Here is a 22,972-nt window from a genome sequence, read left to right on the forward strand (position 1 = left end):
AAATGAAGGTTACAAAGACCTTCCCTTCTTCCCATCAAATAGCATTATAGTTTTGAATGATATCCTCACACTCTGATAGCTCTCAGCAGTATGTAAAAGACCCCATTGTATGAAAATAAAAAGAAAATGTTGGAAAAACTCATCTGATGGAATGCCTCTCTGAAAAGTTAGCACCTGTGGTTTTAAAAAAGTGTAATTTTCTGAGAATGTGGTGAGGATACGAGTAGAAGCAATGGAATAATTCCATGGTTTTCTGTCCTCTACTAGCAGTTTCCCCCTTCTCCAGACTTTTATCTCTTTCACCAATCACTTTCCCTGTTCTTTGCTTCACCCCCCCCTTCCCTTCTCCCAGTTTCACCTGTTACTTGCTACCCTGTATTACTTCCTCCTCTCCCTCCATCTTACCCTGACTTCTTCCCCCTTCCCTTCCAGTCCTGATGAAAGGTCTCGGCCCGAAATGTTGATTGCTAACTCTTTTCTGTAGATGCTGCCTGGCCGCCTGAGTTCCTCCAGCATTATGTGTGTGTTGCTTTGGATTTCCAGCAGCTGCAGATTTTCTTGTGTCCATGGAATAAGTATGATAGGAACACACAAATTGCTGGAGGAACTCAGCAGGTCAGGGAGCATACATGGAAATGAACAAACATTCAATGATACAGGCTGAGACTCTTCTGCGGGACCAGAAAAGAAGTGGGAAGACCTTCCCACCCTCCTGTGATAGGATATGGCTAATGTTGTTCTCTTTGGTCTGTCTGTCAAGTGGATTAATGAGGGCACTTGGAGGAAGATAATACAGATAAAGAAGTTGCTCTTTTTGGCGTAAGCCATCCATCTGTCATATTGTCTCAGCTTTCTTTCTCTAATAATACAGTCTGTCCTGCTGAGCAAGTTCCACAGCTTTGATATTACTAATCCATTATATTTTCTATCGTCACCTTCTACCTGCGTCCATTTGGCTAGAGAGTCCTGTCAACTCATCCCTGTGGCCACTCTGGCCTTGCTCTTTAACAGATAGAACATTAAAAGAGTACAGCACAGAAACAGGCCATTCAGACAAAAATGTTGTGCTGAACCAGCTAGAAAGCAAATCCGAGTTCATAGCTCTTTGGAAGTGCTTACACAGGTCAATATGGAGGTTAAGAAGGCTTATGGAATGCTTGCTTTTATTAGTCAAGGCATTGAGTTCAAAAGTCAGGAGGTTATGTTGCAACTTTATAAAACTGGTTAAGCCACATCTAGAGCATTGCATACAATCTTGGTCGCCCCGCTATTGGTAGGATGTTGAGGCTTTGGAGAGGGTGCAGAAGAGGTTTGCCATGAGGGCATGTGCTATCATGAGAGGCTGGATAAACTGGAGGTTGTTTCTCTGGAGGGCTGGAGACTGAGGGAGGTCTGATAGAGGTTTACAAGATTATGAGAGGCACAGATAGAGTGGGCAGAAAATATCTTTCCCAGGGTGAAAATGTCTAAGACCAGAGGGCATGCATTGAAGGTGAGAGGGGGTAAGTTCAAGGGGATGTGAAGGGTAAGTTTTTTACTCAGGTGCCTGGAATATGCTGCCTGCTATGGTGGCAGAGGCAAATACATTAGAGGCTTGTAAGAGACGCTTGGATAGGCACATTGATATAAGGAAGATAGAGGGATATAGACATTGTGTAGGTAGGGTTGATTAGTATTTAGGTGTCTTTGATTTGCTTTTTAGCTGGTTCGGCACAGCACTGTGGTCTGAATGACCTGTTCTTGTGCTGTAATGTTCTATGTTCTGTTTTGTGTTGATGCATATATGAAGAAGACTATATTTCATTAGGAATTTAAGAAGATTTGGAACGTCACCAAAGACACTAGCAAATTTCTGCAGATGTACTGTGGAGAACATTCTAAGTGGCTACATCACCATCTGGTATGGGAGGTGGGGGAGGTCGCTACTGCACAGAATTGAAATAAGCTGGAGACAGTTGTAAACCTAGTCAGCTCCATCATGGGCACTAGCCTCTAGTATCCAGGATATCTTTAAGGAGTAATACCTCAAAAAAGGGGCATTCATCATTAAGGGCCCAGATCATGCCTTGTTCTCATTGCCACCATCAGAAATTCAAGAACCTGAAGGCACAAGCTCAATGATTCAGGAACAGATTCTTCCCTTCTGCTGTCTGATTTCTGAATGGACATTGAACTCGTGAACACTACCTCACAATTATTTAATTTCTATTTTTTGCACTCCTTATTTAGCATATATTCTGGGGTATAAGCTGACCCCCCCCCCTCCATTTTCAAGGTTTAAAAAGTGACTTTTTCATGTTACCTTTGTATAAGCTGACCTCGTTTGTAGAGGTTTTTGATTTAACCAGAAAAGATCAGAAGATCTCACATGCCGGTACTCAGCTTTGCCAGATCTGGAACCAGGAAATTTTGTGAACCAGAACCTGCTAAGAAAACAGGCCTACACATTGTAGAGCGTAATAAGCAAATTCTTAATAAATAAATCGGAGGGAAATTTTGCATTAGATCTCCAATGGTAAAGAATCCTCCGGAATGTAACCCCCGTGAAACCACTTAGCGCCCATCGTAATCTCGTTAAAACATAACACCGGGTGGCAGGATCAGTACGTGTACTCAGCATTGAGTTTGCGACCACGATGTACAAAAGATTAAAACGAATGTGATATGATGCTGGTTTCAGGCTGAAGGTCGTTGATTTTGCTAAAGGAATGAATAATTCTGCAGCTGCTAAGAAGTTTAGTGTAAATGAGAAACAAGTGAGAGAGTGGAGAAAGGCAGGGGACACGCTGAGGGAAATGCCAAAGACGAACTGTGCAAACCGCAGGAAAACATGCCAGTGGCCAGAACTGGAAGAAAGAGTTTCAGAGTGGGTGAATCACCAGCGATCGTCTGGATACATTGTTACCAGAGAAATGATTCGAGTTCAAGCGTTGAAATGGAACGAAAAACACCATGAGGTCAGCGAAAATTTCAAAGCTACACGAAGTTGCACCCGACTTATGAATAGACGTGATCTTGTGTTGAGACAAAAGCAAAGGTTGCTCAGAAAATACCCACAGGGTGTTGTTTACGTCCAGAAACGCTGCTGGATGGACGAAGCGGGTTGCTTGGAGTGGGTTAAAGAGGTGTGGTGTCGACGTCCCAAAGGTTTCGGGAAGGAAAAGTCGCTACTTGTCTGGGACATGTTCAAAGTGCACTTGTCAGGTGAGACAAAAGCAGTATTGAAAGCTGAAAATATGGACATTGCAGTCATCCCCGGTGGTTTGATGTCCGTGCTCCAGCCACTAGATGTGAGTTTAAACAAACCATTCAAAGAAATCATGCGTCGACAGTGGAACGAATTTGACTCAAAAACAGCCAATAAATACGACCTGTCTTCCGTGTATTCATTTTCCCAAAGTTGACACCCTCTGTATAAACCAACCCCCTAATTTTAGGACTAAAGTTTGGTGCCAAATTCTCGGCTTGTACACTGGAATTTATGGTAATTTAACAATTTTATTTTTCTATGGTTTTTTTCCTATTATTCTATATTACATTGTACTGCTGCTGCAAGGACAACAAATTTCACGACATATGCCAGTGATATCAGTGATTCTGATTCTGAAGTATTATGTGTTAGCCGGGTATGCTGGGCAGAAGAGTAATGATGATGTTGTTCATGTTTTAGAGTCTTGGCAACATGGCTGAAGAAGGAGCTAGTGTATCTCTTGGAGCTGATCAAAGAGAAACGAGTGACCTAACTGATTTAAGTGTGACAGAGGAAAATGAAAAGTCCAGTCCCTCAACTGACACTCAGGTGGAAATGGGTGAGCCTGGGACTGATGTGTATCGATACATCAAGGGTGATCTTTTTACATCTGAGATTTACAAGATAGAAATTCAAAACCTCCCAAAGTTTGTAAGCTTCAGTGATTTGCGAAAATTCCTCAGCAGAAATAATCTGGTTCCTCATAAAATTAAACTGTTTGGTAAACAACCTTTTGCATTTGTGACTTTTAAAGAAGAGAAAGATCGAGATCGAGCCATGGAAGTTCTTCAGGGTCAAGTGTGGAAAAACAAGAACTTGCATGTCCGATTAGCTAAGCCAAAAGCAGATCCAATTGCCAAAAAACGAAAGCAGGAGGGGACTGAGAATGGTGATCCTGAGCTGAAACGTCCTGCTCCAGTGGAAGTTTCAGATAGACCGTTAAGTGAACAGATTGCAGATGTTGTGACACCTTTGTGGAACATTCCATACGAAGAGCAATTGAAAAAGAAAGAGCAAAATGTCTTGCAAGTCTTGGGAATGTTGACCACGTATGTACGTTATCCCCCTTGGGATTCTGAATGTGATGATAAAGCAAGAAGTATTAAGGTTTATTATGTATATAAATAGCCACATGCAGACACAGACATCACTGGATTTGCAAGTGGGTAGTTTAAAAAAAAATCTAATATTAACTGCAGGTATAAAAGCTGAACTTGATCCGGTCGTACAGTAATATGCACTAGCTTTTAAGAATTTGTCTTATGAAGATAAATTGAGTGAGCTAGGGCATTTCTCTTTGGTGCAAAGGAGGACGAGAGGTGACTTGATAGATGGTAATAGGCATAGATCGAGTGGATAGCCAGTGACTTTTTCCCAGGGCAGAAATGACAAATATGAAAAGGCATAAGTTTAAGGTGATTAGAGGAAAGTGAAGGGTGGGGGGGTGGTATTAGAGACAAGTTCCACAGAGTTTGGTAATTGCATGGGACACCGTGTTATGGGTGATGGTAGAGAGGCAGGTACATTAGGGGTATTTAAGAAGTTTTTCAATAGGCACATGAATGATAGAAAAATGGACAGCTATTTAGAAGGGAAAGGTTAGATACACCCTAGATTAAAAGGACCTGTACTATGCTGTAGTGTTCTCTGTCCTATATTCAGTCTAATAACAGTGTGAATAAATAGTAGTATGTAGACAAATTTCCAAGAATTACTTATATCGACTCATCTTCTATATCTTTACTCAGATAAGGATTTTGTGTCCCTTTGTGCAAAAGGGGGCCCAGGATTAGTGCCTGTGGGTAGTGTCGTGTACCGTTTAGCTAGGTCTCCTAATATACAGTAACAAACTACAAAAAATTAGAGTGGATCAAATTATAAGCGCTTTTATTACTTTTAAGGGAAAGTCTTCCTCCATACGTTAAGTCACTGGAAGGTAGCTTCAACCTTGCTGCACAAGACAAACCATTTTTATCCAGTGTTAAGCACACACAACTCTGTAAAAGTACCAGCAGCAAAGGACCACACCTGGAGTCTGGTTTTGATGTTAAAAACTACTATTTTATTAGTAACTACGTAATATAGTAACTTAAACCAGGTAAACCAAGAGTTAGCAGTACTATGCACATATCGGTATAAATAAAGTTCCCAAACTCATTCAAGCTCAGGTGGCAAGATTTACAGTCTTACGATGGTATGTAAGAAAGTTCACTTCAATCCACAGAATTGAGGTGAGAGAGAGGTATTTGTGATCCAAATAAACAGGTGTGGTCGATCTTCCCGCTGTCCCCTGAATCCTTCAAGTGAGCCAAATGTGACTACACTAAGGGGACCCTCTTCAAGTGGTAAAACTACCAACCCAGGCAAGGGTTAGACAAACCAGTAATTTCCACAGGGTCACCCTTACACGCACTGTTGTTAGCCACTGATCGATCTCTCTTAATCATAGTCATAGTCATACTTCATTGATCCCGGGGGAAATTGGAAATCGACCCTCAACCCACCCTCGTGGGCACTCGAAGAGCTCATTCAGAGACTCTTTCGTCACCAGCCTCTGTGCGTCTGCGAAAAAGACTGTTGATCTTGTTTAAAAACACACACGCTGAACTCCAGCTGTCCATCATGTAACTCCTCCTCTCTCTCTATAGCAACTCAGTCAGTTAGCAGTGGAAGACAGCTGCTTTTCGTAATGCTGTATTCAGTCTCTCCCTCTCCCTCTCCCTGGCCCTCTCCCTCTTTACAGGCATAGTCCACACCAGTAATTCATCAACTTCATGTCTTTGAGGTCATTTCATCCCATTATGGTATTCCATGCTTATCTGTATCCATCACATTTGTCTTTAATCAGTCCATTTGCCTTTTGAGGCTTCTTCCTCCCATGACAGCTATGTCTTGTTTCTCTTGGTTGTCAGAACATTCCCTGCTATAAGCACACCCTATGTTATAGAACACACACACACTTCTTGTAAGTCTCCACCTAAACCAGCAAAGTACTCTGGATCACATAGGTTCCATTTTGCCACATTACATTTCACAAAAGTTATAAGTTGATAAAGACTTCAGGGTTAAACGTGAGGCTGCTGATGATAGCAGATAAATCAAGGCTTAGTGAAGATATCTGGGTGAGAATTGAAAGCTATAAGGATAAAGGAAGAACATTAGTCATATGTTATAGACCCCCAAATGCAGATAGTGATTTTAATCAACAATTCCATTAGAATATTAAAAAAAACAATTCTTAGGGTGATATTGTAGTTATGGGTGACTTTAATTTCCCAAATATTTAGTGGGAGACTATTGGATTACAGGAAAGTGAATTCATTGAGTTATTGAATGATTGTTTTTTGACCCAGCATGGTAATGCACCAACAACAGGGAAGGCCAGTCTAGATTTGTTACTCCGTAATAATCGGGATAGAATTTTGGGTATGGAAGATATTGAGTCTTTAGGGACAATTGATCATAACATTGTTAGTCTCAAAGTTTTTTGAGAGAAATATCAGTTAAAATCAAAGCCATTAAATTGAATTTCAGAAAAGCAAAGTTTGTGCAGATACGGCAAAGACTTCAGAAGATAAACTAGAAGGAACTGCTTGATGTTGAGTCAGTTGGGGGACAATGAGGCTGATTTAAAGAGGTAATGGATGCAGTGCAGGGGATGTTCATACCCAAGGTTGGGAGAAGCAATAAAAACATCAGATCAACTACACGGATGAATAAAGGTACGCTAAAAAATTACTGAAAAAAAGAGAGCTATAAGGAATGCAGAAAAACAGTAGAACTGTAGGGCATATGAAAATATAAGAGCTATAGTCAAGAGGAAAATTCAAATTGCCAAAAGGCAGGTTGAGAAGGAAATTGCTGATAATGCTAAGATTGACTGCAAAAGATTTTTTCAATACTTTACTAGTAAAAGAAAAGTCAAGGAGGAGGATCAGTGTATTAGGACTGTGAGTGAGTCAGTGAGGTGTTAAGTTATGTAGAGAAGGACATAGTGGATACTCATATTTTACTGAAGTATTCACTTGCTAAGATGTTAACAATATGCCAGTAAGTGTAGAGGAAATAAGGTTGTTTTAAGTGACTTAGAGATCTTAGGAAGTGAAGTCCTGCTTTAGCTGAAAAGGCTGGAAGTTAATAAATCTTCAGGGCCAGACAACGTATATCCAAGAGGTCTGTGATTATATATACAAACCCCTAGCATGTATTATTTCATAAGTCATTGAAGACTGGTGGAATCCCTAAGGACTGGAAATGGGCTAACATGGTCCTGGTATACAAGAAGGTGACCACACTTACCCTGGTAACAATAGACCAGTAAACTGAACGTGTACCATAGGGAAGATAACAGAAACAATAATAAAGAATGAGATGGAAAAGCAGCTGATAAGAACAGGCATGTTAGCAGAAAGCCAGCATGGATTCAGAAAGGGAAATTGATGTTTTACTAATATGCTGGAGCCCTATGAAGAGGTAACTTAAATTTATGATAGCAATAGAGCAGTTGATATAATTTATTCGGACTTTCAGAAGGCTTTGGACAAGTTACCTCACAAGAGGTGAATAATCAGATTACAAGAGGTAGGGATTCAGGGTAATGTGTGCGAATGGGTGCAGAATTGGCTCAAAAACAGAAAACAACGAGTTATGGTGAGAGGATCACTTTCACACCTAGAAGATGTTAAAGGTGGGATTCCGCAGGGATCAGTTTTGGGGCCGCTGCTGTTTTTAATTTACATTAATGATTTGGTTAAGCACATTACAAATAAACTAGTAATGTTTGTAGATGACACAAAATTGAGGGGGGGTGGCTGATAACATTCAGGCAGCAGAATCAGTACAGATGTGGGCAGATAAATGGCAGATGAAATTTAATGTAATGTAAATGTGAAGTATTACATATGGGAAGTAAAAATATTAGATCCAAATATACAATGGAGGGGGGGGAGGTCTTGAGTTAGAAAGTGCACTGTATGAGGATTTGAGTGGCCCAATAGACTCATCACTCTCAACATCTAGACAATGTGATTAGGAAGGCTAATAGAATGTTAGGCTATATAAGGCACTCAGTGGAGTTCAAGTCTAGAGACATTCTCCTTAAGCTATATAAATCGCTTGTGAGGCCACACCTTGAGTATGGTGTACAATTTTGGTCTCCATATTTTGTGAGGTATGTGAAGGCACTGAAGAGAATTTAGAGAAGGGCAACTATACTCATTCCAGGTCTGCAGGGTATGAGTTAAAAAGAAAGATTGAAAGAATTAAATCTTTTTAGCCTAAGTAGACATATGAGAGGAGACATGAGACAAGTGTCCAAAATCATTAAGGGTATAAGTAAGGTGGATGTCGACTACTACTTGAAAATTAATCCATCATCAAGGGCACGGGGCCATAGATGGAGACTGGTTAAAGAGAGATTTCAGGCTAACATCAGGAAGTCTTTACACAGCAAGTTGCGGACACATAGAACAAACTACCTAGTTGTGTAGATGAGAGTGGTACCTTAGAGACTTTCAAATCTGAACTCAGTAGTTATTTCAACACACTATATGAATGGGAATTTGGCTAACTTTGTTGGACCAATGGCCTCTTCTTGTCAAAAACTTTCTATTGTTCTATTGTTACAGTTATATTTCCACTGTAGCTACCTCAAATCTCATGAAGTCAGCAAATTGGTTTTGATTTCGATTATATATTTATCATGTACATTGAAATAGAAAGTGAAATAGACCATAATACCCTAAATGTGTGGTGTGCAATGTCTTGCTGACTTTTTCATTAAATAGAACATTGAAAAGTGCAGCACTGTATGGGCATTCCAGCTCACAATGTTTTGCCAATCTTTTAAACCTGCTCCAGGATCGATCTAACCTTATAGAATATAGAACAAATGTAAGTACTATCAGTTGGATTTGGGTACAATCCAACTTCCATTCCAACTATTATTATTATTATTCTTGATACCCTCTTCTGATTCCTTGTCCTCAGTATCTGAAATATATAACATTTGTTTGTGTTCAGTCAGTGGCAATGACCTACCACAATTCCATGACATCTTTTCCCCTCTGATTTTTTTAAAACATTGACCACTGTTGACTGAAATATTTCCAATTGACTTCACTTTGTATTTTGGAATTGCTTTACTTTTCTCCAACTCCACTCCCTTCCACCTCTATTAAAAATCTTACGGTGGTAGACAGAATTATATTTCCCAGTAGAAGTATATCCTATTTGATCACGAGAGAAGTTAAGGATTGTGTAGCAGCCAATTAATTCTAACAAACCAATTGCCACGGCTGGTGACCTAGCATGGATTGTTTTCCTTGTATGACGCTTCCTCCAATTGATACAATAATAATGATGTTCCACAAAGTCAAAAAATGTGTTTAATCCTTTATTAGCAAGTAGATGGTCAAGGGAGTAATGGCAATAGATGAGCATCATGCAACAATTGATTAACTGATGGAAATCGGGGTTTCGATGAGTGCAATGCTTTCAAGTTGACAGGTACAAAAAATATCAAAAGACTCACCACACATGCACGGCAGTACGGTAGTGTAGTGATTAGCTCAATGTTTTACAGTGCCAGCGACCCAAGTTAAATTCCTACTGCTGCCTGTAAGGGGTTTGTACGCTCTCCCCCTGACCGCGTGGGTTTCCTTTGGGTGCTCTGGATTCCTCCCACAGTTCAAAGATGTAGTAGGTTAATCATTCATTGTAAATAGTCCTGTGATTAGGCTTGGGTTAAATCAGGGGTTGCAGGGCAGCGCGGCATCTGCACATTTCCCAGCACCCAGCTTCCAGGCATCAAGCATTTGGGTGTCCTGGGAGCCAGGTTGGGGAATGGAAAAGGAGACATGTCTCTCCACGGCTTCTTCAACTGCTATTATGAGGCCTCACTCAGGTTAGAGGAGCAACACTTCATATTCTGCCTGGGTAGTCTCCAACCTGATGGCATGAACATTGATTTCTCCAACTTCTGATAATTTCATCCTTTTACTCCTTTCTTTTTCCATTCTCCATTCTGGTTAATCTCTCACACCTTCTCATCTGCCGATCACCTCCCTCTGGTTCCCCTCCTCCTTCTCTTTCTCCCGTAGACCACTCTCTTCTGCTATCAGATTCGTTCTTCTTCAGCCTTTTACCTTTTACACCTATCATCTCCCAGCTTCTTACTTCATTCCTCCTTCCCCCACTTACCCCTCACCTGGTCTCATCTGTCACCTGCCACCTTGTTCTCCTCCCTTTTGCCACCCCCCCACCTTCTTATTCTGACCTCTGCCCACTTGCTTTCCAATCCTGATGAAGGGTGTCAGTCTGAAACTCTACTGTTCATTGATTGCGCTTGATCTGCTGAATTCCTCCATCATTTTGTGTGTGTTACCTTTGGGATAGAGAAGTTCAAAGTCAAAGAAATTAAGTTATAATTATCTATTTAAAAAATCATAATTATGATTATAAATAATTATCGAAGTACATATATGTCACCATATACAACCCTGAGATTTGTTTTCTTGCGGGCGTACAGTACTCAGTAAATCCAAGAACCATAATAGACTCAATGAAAAACCACATCCAACAGGGCGGACAAACAACCAATGTGCAGAAGACAACAAAGAGTGTAAATACAAAAGGAGAAAAATAGGAAATAATAACAATAATAAGCAATAAATATCGAGAACATGAGGTGAAGAGTGCTTGAAAGTGAGTCTGTAGGTTGTGGAAACAGTTCAGCGATAGGGCAAGTCAAGTTAGGTTATCCGCTTTAGTTCAAGAACTTGATGGTTGAGGGGTAATAACTGTTCCTGAACCTGGTGGCGTGGTTCCTGAGACTCTGATGGTAGCAGCGAGAAGAGAGTGTGCCCAGGGTGGTTTCATTGAGAAATTCTTGACTTTAACTGTCTTGTTTACCAAGGCCTGGGTAACCCAGCTTGCCAATGATAACATTGGGACACAGATAAAATCATTTATCCTGCAACACTATGAGTAAAAATATAAATTAAAATCTGTTAATGTCTATTCAGGCAGCTCAGATTCGGTACTGAAATACGTGAATTTTTACCTTCTTGTCTGACACAAACTTGCTCATTTTGGTGCAACAATTAGCCATTTTATTTGTGTTCCAATTTTGAAAACAATATTTAACTCAGAAAGTAGGAAATTTAATGAAGAGAAGTTGTTCATTCAACTCATGAACCAGTCAAGAGAGAGCTACCCAATATCAGATCTGTAAGTTTCAGTTATCAACTCAAGGACAAGAAGAGCCGTAAGGAAAATAAATCAATCATGCAACATTTATTTCAATCTGAAAGTAAAGCAGTTTATTTAAAGATAACCAACAGAGTGTACTTTTCTAACCTGGATCCTATGCCAAAAGAAAAATATCATGAATATTTATGTTTAGAATTTCCAAATTGGTAGGTATGAGGTCCAAGTGAAGAAGTATAGAGGATTTGTCTTACAAATTGAAGCAGACTGGGCATATGCTCTTTAGAGCTGAGAAGAATGAAAGGTGATCCCATTGAAATGCTCAAAAACTTTCTGTGCTTGACTGGGTGTATACAGGGATAACACTTCCCCTCTCCGGGGTATGTGAAATTGAGCGTTATTCACTTGGGAAGCAAATGAGGAGAATTTTTTTTCAGCTAAGCGGGAAAGAAATATTAGAATTCCCTGCACAAGATGTTGAGGAGGTTCCAGTGCTAAATATATTCAAGTCAGAATTGATTGATTGATAGATATTATGGGCTCCGTGTATAAACTGATTTCATGATAATGCTGCCCACTGAGGCATCACAGGAGAACAGAACATCGTGACAGCTGATGCGGCTGTTGGAAGCCTCTGTATTCGGTGATCCCTCTCCTCCCTCTCCCCTACCACCTACCCCCTCCCCTTATCCCTCTCTCCCTTTCCCCTACCCCCTCCCCTTATCCCCCTCTCCCTTTCCCCTACCCCCTCCCCTTATCCCCCTCTCCCTTTCCCCTACCCCCTCCCCTTATCCCCCTCTCCCTTTCCTCCCTCCCCCTCTCCCCTGATTCTGAAGTTGGAGAAACTCAGAATAAAAGCAGTGTTTCAGTCTGTAATATTGTAACAGTGAGCCATTCGTTAATCTCCTCTCTCACTGTGGAAGGGGGTGACACCTCTTTGTCACTTGTTAGTGAGCAAGAGAGCCCGTGGCATGTGCACTTGTCAAGTGAACAATAGATTTTGTTGGACGCCAGATCACGGTCTCTCTTTGGGGGCTTTGCTATTGCTTGCTTGGTGGGGGTGGGCACTGATGCTTCCGTTTGGAACAAATGGGATGTAGCAGTGATGCTTTGCTGCTGCTTGTGCACGGGAGGGAGGAGCTTTGGGTTCTAACATTTTTCTGTCATTCATTCTTTGGGATTTTTTCTCTTTTTCGTAGATGTTTGCAAAGAATAAGAATTTCAGGTTGTATACTGTATACATTCTCTGATATTAAATGGAACCATTGAAAAATCCACATGTCGCAGAGCAGACCCAAGGGTCTGTATGGCTTGTTCCAGCTGCTATTTATGTTCTTAACATAATTTACCTCAGAGTAATTGTTTCTCTCTTTTTTTCAAATTATTAGGGAAATAGTAGCCCACAATCGAGCTTTTGTGCCGTGGGTTTTTCAACAGAAAAAAACGCATGGTGGAATCTGTTGCCCTTTAGAGGGAGTGAAGCCATCACCAGTGCAGGTATGTTAATGTTCCGTATTTGACGTGACTCTGTCAGTTTGTTATATCTGTTTCCCGGAGTCAGAATCTTTCCTAAGTCTTGAGTGAGCAGAACCATGGTGAATCTGACTGAGGTGAAGTTCTAATATGTAACTGTAAATGTACAGAATATCTGTTCTTCTGGCATTGGCTTTGAGCAATTGATATCCACTTCTGAATGCAATTAGATCCTGTTTGGTAGATGCAGATTGAAGAGCAAAATGCCACAGTGATCTACAGACTCTTTCATCACTTGTCTTGGGTGTGGAAATATTTCCACACAGGCGTTGTAATGATGAGTATTGAAAATGTACAATTGACAACTCAGCCTTTAACAATATAGAACATCACAGCATAGTACAGGACCTTTGGCCTATGATGTTATGCCAACTTCTCAATCTAACCCTTCCCGTCAAGTAGCCCTTCTTTTTTTATTTCATCCATGTGCCTATCTAAGAGCCTCTTAAATGGCCCTGATGTACGTGCCATTTCCTCCCATCATCTTAAAACTATTTCCTGTGATATTACTTACTAACTGCCCTTTACACCACTGGGGTTTCGGGCAGCAATGAAGGTCCTCCATCTTTGTCCATACCATCACACACAGATGGAGGGTTCTTCATTGCTGTTTCCGTAATAATAAAAAAAAATTTGACCAGTCAGTGTTATTAGCCCTGAGCTGAACCCCTGAACTTGGATGACCAGTGGACTACTCTGAGTCTGGCCTGTGCCCTTTGACCTGTTTGGCTTGGATGACCCTACCAGGAGCCAAATCACAAGGCCCTGACTCCAGCCAACATAGCTCACCAGGTGTTTGAGACATGCAAGCCTCCAAACCAGTGACAAGGTTGTGGTGCTCTTGGAGGTATTCCCTGGTATTAGCCATAGGAAAAAGTCTCATGCTGTCCACTTGATCTGTGTCTCTTATCATCTTGTACATCTCTGTCAAGTCACTTCTCATCATCCTTCGCTCCAAAGAGAAAAGTCCTAGCTCACTCAACCGATCCTCGTAAGACGAAGTTCTCCAATCCAAGCAACATCCTGGTAAATCTCCTCAGCACAGCAAGAGGAGTGGTTTGGATCTACTGTGATTTATAGCTGATTCAGTGATTCCCGTTTTGGCTGATTGCCTTATTTCAACTTGTACATGTGAACATACACTCTCCTCACATCTTCTGAATTGTTACTTACCTTGCATGAATACTTACTGAGATATTAGTCAAATTCAATCAGTCAAACATGGGAGCTACAGTAGTGCAAAGTTGGTGTTTGTATTTAATTATGGGTTCAGCCACCCCAGCTGATTTCCAGCATTGCAATTTTCTGTTTCAGAGTGAATACCGCAACAAGTGTGAGTTTCTAATTGGCGTTGGAGCAAATGGAGAAGATAAAACTGTTGGATGTCGCTTGGGTAAATACAAGGGAGGATCATGCGCTGTTGTAGAGCCGTTTGATACCATTCATATTCCAGCCCAAATAAAGGAAGTTGTCAAGGCATTTCAGAAGTACCTAAGGTTATTAAAAGCCATTATTTCAATGGACGATTATATTGTATTATTAGCTGCATTTTTTCACATCAGCTCTTATATTCTTCTGTATGGAAATGGTGTCTACTATTTCAATCTGGTTTAATATCATCGGCTTATGTCAAAAATTGGAAATAAAAAAGTAGCGAGGTAGTGTTCATGGGTACAATGTCCATTCAGAAACTGGATGGGAGAAGGGAAGCTGTTCCTGAATTGTTGAGTGTTTGTCTTCAGGCTCCTGTACCTCCCCCCGATGGTAATAATGAGAATAAGACATGACCTGGGTGATGGGGTTCTTAAATGATAGATGCCATGTTTTTGAGACATCGCTCCTTGAAGACATCCTAGATACTCTAGAGGCTAGTGCCCATGATGTAACTGACTAAGCTTACAATCTCTTCAGCTTACTTTGATCCAGCCCCCTCCCCCATCCCATACCCGACGTAATGCAGCCTTAGAAATTAGCCTGTCCAAGCATACCTGGCCACGCCCATTAGTGCTGGTTTGAAGTATGTTTTTAGGGAACCCAGACATAAGGTTGAGAGAGTGGAACTGCCCCAGTGCAACATCTTTTCCACTTTAAAAATCCTCCTGCACAGGTTTCCTATCAATGGGACAACCGCCATTAGTGAGGGCAGGCCCTGTTCCGGACATTCTGATGAAATACCGCTAAAGGAAAGACATTCTAGGGTAAGATTCCAACTTTTGTGCCTACTTACTGCTGATTGTAGTATCAGCCCAGCATTTTTGTGCCACTTGGAAGATGCTACAAAGCAACACTTCTTCTTGTAAGCCTCAATGCAGTTTAAAAGACATTCGTCAAAAGCTTTCTTCTTAAATGGTTTAGTAGTTGTATTTGAACAGTGATTAATGTGGCTACACAAGAACAAAAACAATTTGTTAGGGATATTCTCCAGCTAATACCACACACAGACAGAACTGATACAGAAACTCATTCCAAATGTGCACCATCCGGTGTTAACCTATTAGCTAGTTTAGTTACCCATGTCATTGAAAAGATAAGTTTGGACTAAACGGGGGTGGGGGGGGGAATTTTATGTTGAAGCCGCCAGTAAAGAAAAGCAACCCCACCCCCTGCCATGTTCTTCACCTTGTCTCCTATTGAGTCCAATTTTATTTTTGTTTGCAGGTCATCTCCTTATTGTGTGTATAATCCAGAAACTTATGAAGGTCACTGGAAGCAGTTGACTGTACGCATTTCCAGAGCCAAGCAAATTATGGCCATCGTTTACTTCAACCCTCAGGTACTGTTGGATAATTCCTCTTCTTGTAATTTTGTATTTTGGTGTCAGTCAAGGCACAAGGGCTGCCCTATTGTAATTAATAATGTTGTGTTTATCTAAGTTATGGGAAAGTGATTTAGTTACTTGCACATGGTGGTGCTGGAAACCACTGTTTTATTTTTAATTACACTTTTCATAAGATTTGTACTTATTTGCACACGTAGTTTTCACACTCGCAGAAAGTGCTATAGCAACTAAATTAATGGTTTATCACCTTTTTCATTTTTCATTGGCTAAGTATTAGCACATTACCCGTGTGATGTAATTGTTTTAATTATGTGGCCTATTAATCAATTCATTTCTATCTAAGGAATTTCCCTTATCCATAAAAGTGATAGATTTTTCAGAAAAGTCACTTTTATTCTTTAGTCTTAGTATTAATTCTCCTTTTAGCATCATTTCTCGGCTCTTTATTTAGTTTGCTTCGTATTTGCATGTTTGTTTGTAATAAACAAATCTTGGAGATAAGACTGCTTGCCCTTTTGACTCCCAGACGAACCTGAGGGATCAGAAATTAAACAGAGATCCAACAGTGTTTTTTTTTGCCCCTTTGTGAGTTTGTGTCTTCCATGTGCTTGTTTGTGATGGCCAGGAAGTGGAAATTTGGATGGAATGATTCCAGTAGCCTGCAACTTGAAACGAGACTCCCAGCCAGGGGTCTTGTCCTATTCACTACCTCACGATCAAAAAGGGTGTCACAAAAAATTTTGCTTCTGGGAATCTGCTGATAAGTTGTTCATAAAGCAATATGTAACAGCAGATGATAAACACAAGAGATTCAGTAGATGTTGGAAATCCAGAGCAGCGTTGGAATCTGCAGTAAGATGCTGAACTTTAAATAACTTGAGAGACTGTTTCATGAAAAAAAGAGCACTGCTGTCACTGCATTTTGGGTTAGCGCTAGCTTCACATCACGGGGATGATCCCACGCAGGTGCTTCTGGGAAATGGCGCGAGATTTAAGAAGAGCTCGGGAACCTTCGGGAAGGGCTGCCTGGTTTGAAAACATAACGGTGTATGAGGGAATGGAGGGGTGCAGGTCGGAATCCATCTACAAAGTCCGCAGAGGTAGCCAGTTTTTCACCTAATGACTTGTCTTATGACTTATGACTAGTGTCTAGTGACTAATGTCTAATGGCAAATGGTTGATGGAACTAACGGAACTATCAAACTGCCGCACTTGCGAAAAATAAAAGGAGGAAAAAGGAAAAGTTGTTTGGTCATTGAGTGGAAACCAGTTAAAAAAACTTTCGGGTAGACGCATTCAATCCCTTTCAAGTGGGAAAGCTGCACATGTTCAAAGAACAAAAAGAAATCCGACTTGACAGTGAAAAACTGGTTGACTGGGAAACTGGAGGACCAGGAAACAAATCTGGGCTTTGAACTGGAACAGCAGGAGCAATTCCTGAAAAAGGAAGAAAATCAAGTTAAGATAAAACAACATCAAAGCATCATTAAAAAGTTGTACTTACCTTCTCACCTGTGAACAGCCTGCAGAGGAAATCAAACATGGCTGATCAAGCTATTGGGAAATCAGTTGAGCAACTCAAGGTAGAGCGAACAACAGCAAAAAGATTATTTTCTCATCTGATCAACGGTATTACCAGGACCTATGAAGACCTGTCTGGAGAGGAGCTCAGAGTCAGTTTCAATAAACTCACAACAGAAGCCGAAAAAGTCATGGAAGCCAATGATGATGTGGAGGCCGGACTCATTGCAGAACTGGAGGTGGAGCTGAACACAGAGGAAGTAGCTGTGTTAACTGAACAGCAAAAAGCCAACCTGGCAAAGATGGCAAAGGAGTGTGAGTTGAAACTAAAGGAGGTCAGAAGCCTAATCCAGGAGACTGTTTGGACCAACTTTGGAAATATTGAATTGCTCACAGCACTACAAGCAGCAGAGGATGAATGTGAAAACGTCGCTGCTGTACAACCAATAGCAACCAGAAGGCGTATGAGTTCATGCTTAACCACCTGCAAGGACCGGTAAAGACAGCAAAGGAGGTGCATGGTTGGTGGAAATGATAGATCCCACCAGGGGATAAGAAGGACCTTCAGAATCACCTAAAGGGGCTCTCCTCGCCAGAAGCCCATGAAAAATCTACTGGATTCACAAGACAGAGAAGCAAAATCCTGATTGGCTAACATGCATACAGTAGTCCTGTTATCGCCAGCCATAACCCAAACATTACTGCTATAGAGAAACCGTTACCTCAGCAGTGAACATTACAGAGAAGCCATTTCATTAACCTTAGCAGTGAAATATTACAGAAAAGCCATTATATTAGCAGTGAATCCTTACAGTGCGTTACACCTGCCGTTCCTTGGTCCACTTCCTCAGCTGGTCTTCATCCCATTGTAACCATAGACAGCCCTCACTTTTACCACTCATCGGTTCTGATATCATCCATTAATTCACTAATTAATTGAGAGGTTGAATCGCCTGGGACTATACTCTCTGGAGTTCAGAAGAATGAGAGGGGATCTTATAGAAATATGTAAAATTTTGAAAGGGATAGATAAGATAGTAGTAGGAAAGTTGTTTCCATTGGAACAAGTAGGGGACATTGCCTGAAGATTCAGGGGAGAAGATTTAGGACAGAGATGAGGAGAAACTGTTTTTCCCAGAGAGAAGTGAAACTCTGGAATTCTCTGCCCAGGGAAGCAGTTGAGGCTTCCTCACTAAATATGTTGAAGAAACAGTTAGATAAGTTTTTACATAGTAAGGGAATTTAGGGTTATGGGGATAAGGCAGGTAGATGGAGCTGAGTTTACAGACAGATCAGCCATGATCTTATTGAATGGCGGGGTAGGATCGATGGGCTGGATGGCCCGCTCCTGCTCCTATTTCTTATGTTCTTATGTTCTAATTGTTTGACCTACATTCTCCTCCAAATGATTAATATGTGACAACAGTTTAAAGCAAGACAACTACAAGACAGTTTTCACTTTTTGATTCTGATGGAGGGTGAAACACTGCCTGACCATTAAATGTATGGGTTCCCTGGTCTGCAATTGGACAATGGGTACCAATTTCAGACAGCCCAATGGGAGTGTTTGAATTCACTGAAGGGCTTTTGTTGACATCACCCTGGGACCAGCTCCTTTGCAATAGCCTGGGAGCAACAAGGACTATTGACCCAAAGCAGTAATTAGTTGTATTTACCCTGTGCTGACCCCCAAGCCACAACAACTTATTTATCAACCCTTCAAAAGACAATCATTTGAATCATTGCCCCCTCCCCCGAAGGAATGGAAGGAATAGGTACTTTGTCTCACTATTACAGGAGTTTTCTCTCTAGGGGAGTCTGTCTATTTTGTGCATTTCTTTCTTACCCTATTATCCACGTCTATCTCTCTTTTCTTCAGAGCTTGAATGTGGAAGATTTAATCTAGGAAAGTCCATCAAGGTATGGATGAAATTCCACTAAGGACCAGGATCCTGAATCTCAATGAGAGGTCTTTGGTCCTATTTTGGTTCTGTTACAAAGAATGCTCCACAGATCCTTCATGTCCACCTCTGTTCTCTTCTTCCCCATTCCCATCTCTTCCTCTCTCAGGGGCCTCGACACAGTGTTCGCTCACATCCACTCCAGTGTTAGCCTTCTGATATGGAAGGTGCGGTTTGGGAAAAGTAGTTGAGGTAACAATGAAATCCCACTTAAAATAAGCATTCTGGTGTCCAGGATGAGATCATTCGCCCATTGTGGTGTTACTAGGTTGTAGGTTCATATTTACCAGGCCCCAATTTGATCTGTGCCATTCCTTGGCAACACCAGTAAGCAGGAAGATCCAATGACCAGATTTGTCACTTGGAGACCAGGCAAATTGCAAAATCGCTGTCTGAGGATCAGCAAAATCTGCAGCCCAGAACCAGGCATTTCAATGTATCATGCCTACACCAGCCTTTAGAACAGCAAACTGGCCTCCAGCTGTGTTGAGGGGTTGATTTGCATCTGGGGTCCAGGTGACCAGAGTTTGATATCTGATGTGATGCTGCATCTCATTGTGATATGTCCCATTGGTCTGACAGTGGCCTTGTTATGCCAGGATTTGACATCTCCCTGAGTGATCAAACCTCAACATCTGCATATTTAGTAAAAATCCTGGTCATAGGCTGGGTTACAATGATATGCTGAAGATGGAAAGAGTAACTGGTTTCCATGGTAACCCTGGATCTGTGACCTTGGGAATGGTAGAGGTGAGATTGTGCATTCTCCCTGCGCCCCTCTCTGGGTTAAGGGAGTGACAGTGCTAAAATGTTGCTTGGGAACAAGGAAATGGCTAAGACATTGCACAAAATATTTTGAATTATTCTTTCCAGTTTAATTTAACTTGAAGGAATTGGGAAATAAAGTGAAATATTGCAGGGAGAAACAGAAATGAATCATGAAAATAATGTATGCATTGCCTGCAGTCCCCGGAAAACAGTGATGTTACTGAAAGCCTTCTGCGAACACTGCCCCACTCCTTGCTGGATTCTTGAATACATTCTCACAGAAGCTTCCTATGAGACGGTAAGATATAGGAGCAGAGGTGGGCCATTCAGCACATCGAGTCTGCTCCGCCGTTCAATCATGGGCTGATCCAATTCTTCCAGTCACCTCACTCCCCTGCCTTCCCCCTATACCCTTTGATATCCTGGCTAATCAAGATCTTATCTATCTCTGCCTTAAATGCATCCAATGACTTGGCCTCCACAGCCGCTCGTGGCAACAAATTCCACAGATTTACCACCCTCTGACCAAAGAAATTTCTCTGCATCTCTGTTCTAAATAGGTATCCTTCAATCTTGAAGTCATGCCCTCTTGTCCTAGACTCCCTACCATGGGAAATACAGCCCAAGAGCTGCCAGATGTTCCTCATACAGTAACCCTTTCATTCCTGGAACCATTCTTGTGAATCTTCTCTGAACCCTCTCCAATGTTAGTATATCCTTTCTAAAATAAGGAGCCCAAAACTGCGCACAATACTCCAAGTGTGGTCTCACGAGTGCCTTATAGAGCCTCAACATCACATTCCTGCTCTTATATCCTATACCTCTAGAAATGAATGCCAACATTGCCTTTGCCTTCTTCACCACCGACTCAACCTGGAGGTTAACTTTAGGGTATCCTACATAAGGACTCCAAGTCCCTTTGCAACTCTGCATTTTGAATTCTCTCTGCATCTAAGTAATAGTCTTCCCGTTTATTTCTTCCACCAAAGTGCATGACCATACACTTTACAACATTGTATTTCATTTGCCACTTCTTTGCCCATTCCCCTAAACTATGTAAGTCTCTCCGCAGGCTGTCTGTTTCCTCAACACTACCCACTCCTCCACCTATCTTTGTGTCATCGGCAAATTTCGCCACAAATCCATTAATCCCATAGTCCAAATCATTAACATACATTGTAAAAAGCAGCGGTCCCAACAACGACCCCTGTGGAACTCCACTGGTAACCGGCAGTCAGCCAGAATAGGATCCCTTTATTCCCACTTTCTGTTTTCTGCCGATCAGCCAATGCTCCACCCACGCTAGTAATTCCACTGTAATTCCACGGGTTCTTATCTTGCTAAGCAGCCTCGTGCAGCATCTTGTCAAAGGCCTTCTGAAAATCCAAGTACACCACATCTACTGCATCTCCTTTGTCTACACTGCTTGTAATTTCCTCAAAAAATTGCAGTAGGTTAGTGAGGCAGGATTTTCCTTTCAGAAAACCATGCTGGCTTTGGCCTATCTTGTTATGTGCCTCCAGGTACACCGTAATCTCTTCCCTAACAATCGATTCCAACAACTTCCCAACCACCGATGTCAGGCTAACAGGTCTATAGTTTCCTTTTCTGCTGCCTCCCACCCTTTTTAAATAGCGGAGTAACATTTGCAATTTTCCACCCATCCGGTACAACGCCAGAATCTATCGATTCTTGAAAGATCATCGTTAATGCCTCCGCAGTCTTTCCAGCTACTTCCTCCAGAACCCGAGAGTGCATTCCATCAGGTCCAGGAGATTTATCCACCCTCAGACCATTCAGCTTCCTGAGCACCTTCTCAGTCGTAATTTTCACTGCACAAACTTCACTTCACTGACATCCTCGAATATCCGGTATACTGCAGATGTCTTTCACTGTGAAGACTGATGCAAAATACGCATTCAGTTCCTCTGCTATCTGTCGTGGTCCAGTCTATGAAGTCCGTATTCTGGTTCATGGTCCAGTCCATCGACCCTTGCTCCAGGTTTTCCTGTCTACCCTGTTTCTGTTCTTGTTGAGCTCTAATTGAGGCAGCTGATGCTCGTTGGGGCTGGCTGCATACATACCTTCAGAGACCAGGGCGTGGCTGCTGGATTGTTCTTGTCCTTACTCCTTGTATCCCTTCCTCTGCCTTCTGTTTCCTCGCCTGAAGACTTGCCGGTAACTCTCGCCTCGCCTGAAGTTCTCGTTTCACCTTGCATTGCCTGAAGCCTTGCCTTGTTTTGCCGGTCACTGTCGCCTCGCCTGAAGTTCTTGTTTCACCTTACATTGCCTGAAGCCTTGCCTGGTCTTGCTGGTAACTCTCACCTGCAGTCTTGTCCTGGAGCCATCCCATACCTAGCTCCCTTCCTGTCCCTTGCCTCTGCCGGGTAAGTCTGGCCGTCTTGCCATTACCCTGTGGTTGATTCTGTCCCTTCCTGTCCCTAACCTCCATTGGGTAAGCCAGGCCATATTGCCGTTATCTACAGTTGGTTCTGCCCCTTCCTGTCCCTTGCCTCCGTCGGGTAAGCCAGGCCGTATTGCCGTTACCTGCGGTTGGTTCTGTCCCTTCCTGTCCCTAGCCTCCGTTGGGTAAGTCAGGCCGTCTTGTCGTTACCTGCGGTTGGTTCTGTCCCTTCCTGTCCCTTGCCTCCGTCGGATGGAGTACTGCGCCCTGCCCAGGAGAACCACGCCCTGCCCATGGGAACCACGCCCTGCCCAGGAGGAGCCTCCTGCCTCCTGTCTAGCCTCAAGCCTGAAGACTCCAGCCTCCTGCCTCCTGCCAAGCCTCGCCTCAAGTCCCTAGCCTCAAGCCTGAAGACTCCAGACTCCTGCTTCCTGCCAAGCCTCACCTCAAGTCTCTTAAGACTCCAGCCTCGTCCTGCCTGCCAGCCAAGCCTTGTCCTTGCCTAGTTCTGGGGTCCCAGCCAGAGGCAAGACCCAGGTACTGGGTCC

At 42.2% G+C, this 22,972-nt stretch overlaps 1 protein-coding gene across 2 annotated transcripts in view; it reads left to right on the forward strand.

The window, feature by feature from the left end:
• Nucleotides 1-22,972, forward strand: part of trmt2a (tRNA methyltransferase 2 homolog A) — a 53,442-nt gene that overhangs the window by 1,951 nt on the left and 28,519 nt on the right. The window contains exons 1-5 of one of the 2 annotated variants that reach the window (XM_072240846.1): nucleotides 3,087-3,204; nucleotides 3,671-4,299; nucleotides 12,847-12,955; nucleotides 14,306-14,487; nucleotides 15,650-15,764. In XM_072240846.1, the coding sequence (XP_072096947.1) occupies nucleotides 3,683-4,299; nucleotides 12,847-12,955; nucleotides 14,306-14,487; nucleotides 15,650-15,764 (1,023 nt within the window). In that variant the 5' untranslated portion in view covers nucleotides 3,087-3,204; nucleotides 3,671-3,682. Of the gene's footprint in view, nucleotides 1-3,086; nucleotides 3,205-3,670; nucleotides 4,300-12,846; nucleotides 12,956-14,305; nucleotides 14,488-15,649; nucleotides 15,765-22,972 lie in introns of those variants that run through there. The other variant, XM_072240845.1, reaches the window with a different exon arrangement.

Source organism: Mobula birostris, chromosome 22 (assembly GCF_030028105.1).
Source record: "Mobula birostris isolate sMobBir1 chromosome 22, sMobBir1.hap1, whole genome shotgun sequence".
In the NCBI taxonomy this organism is placed as follows: domain Eukaryota; kingdom Metazoa; phylum Chordata; class Chondrichthyes; order Myliobatiformes; family Myliobatidae; genus Mobula; species Mobula birostris.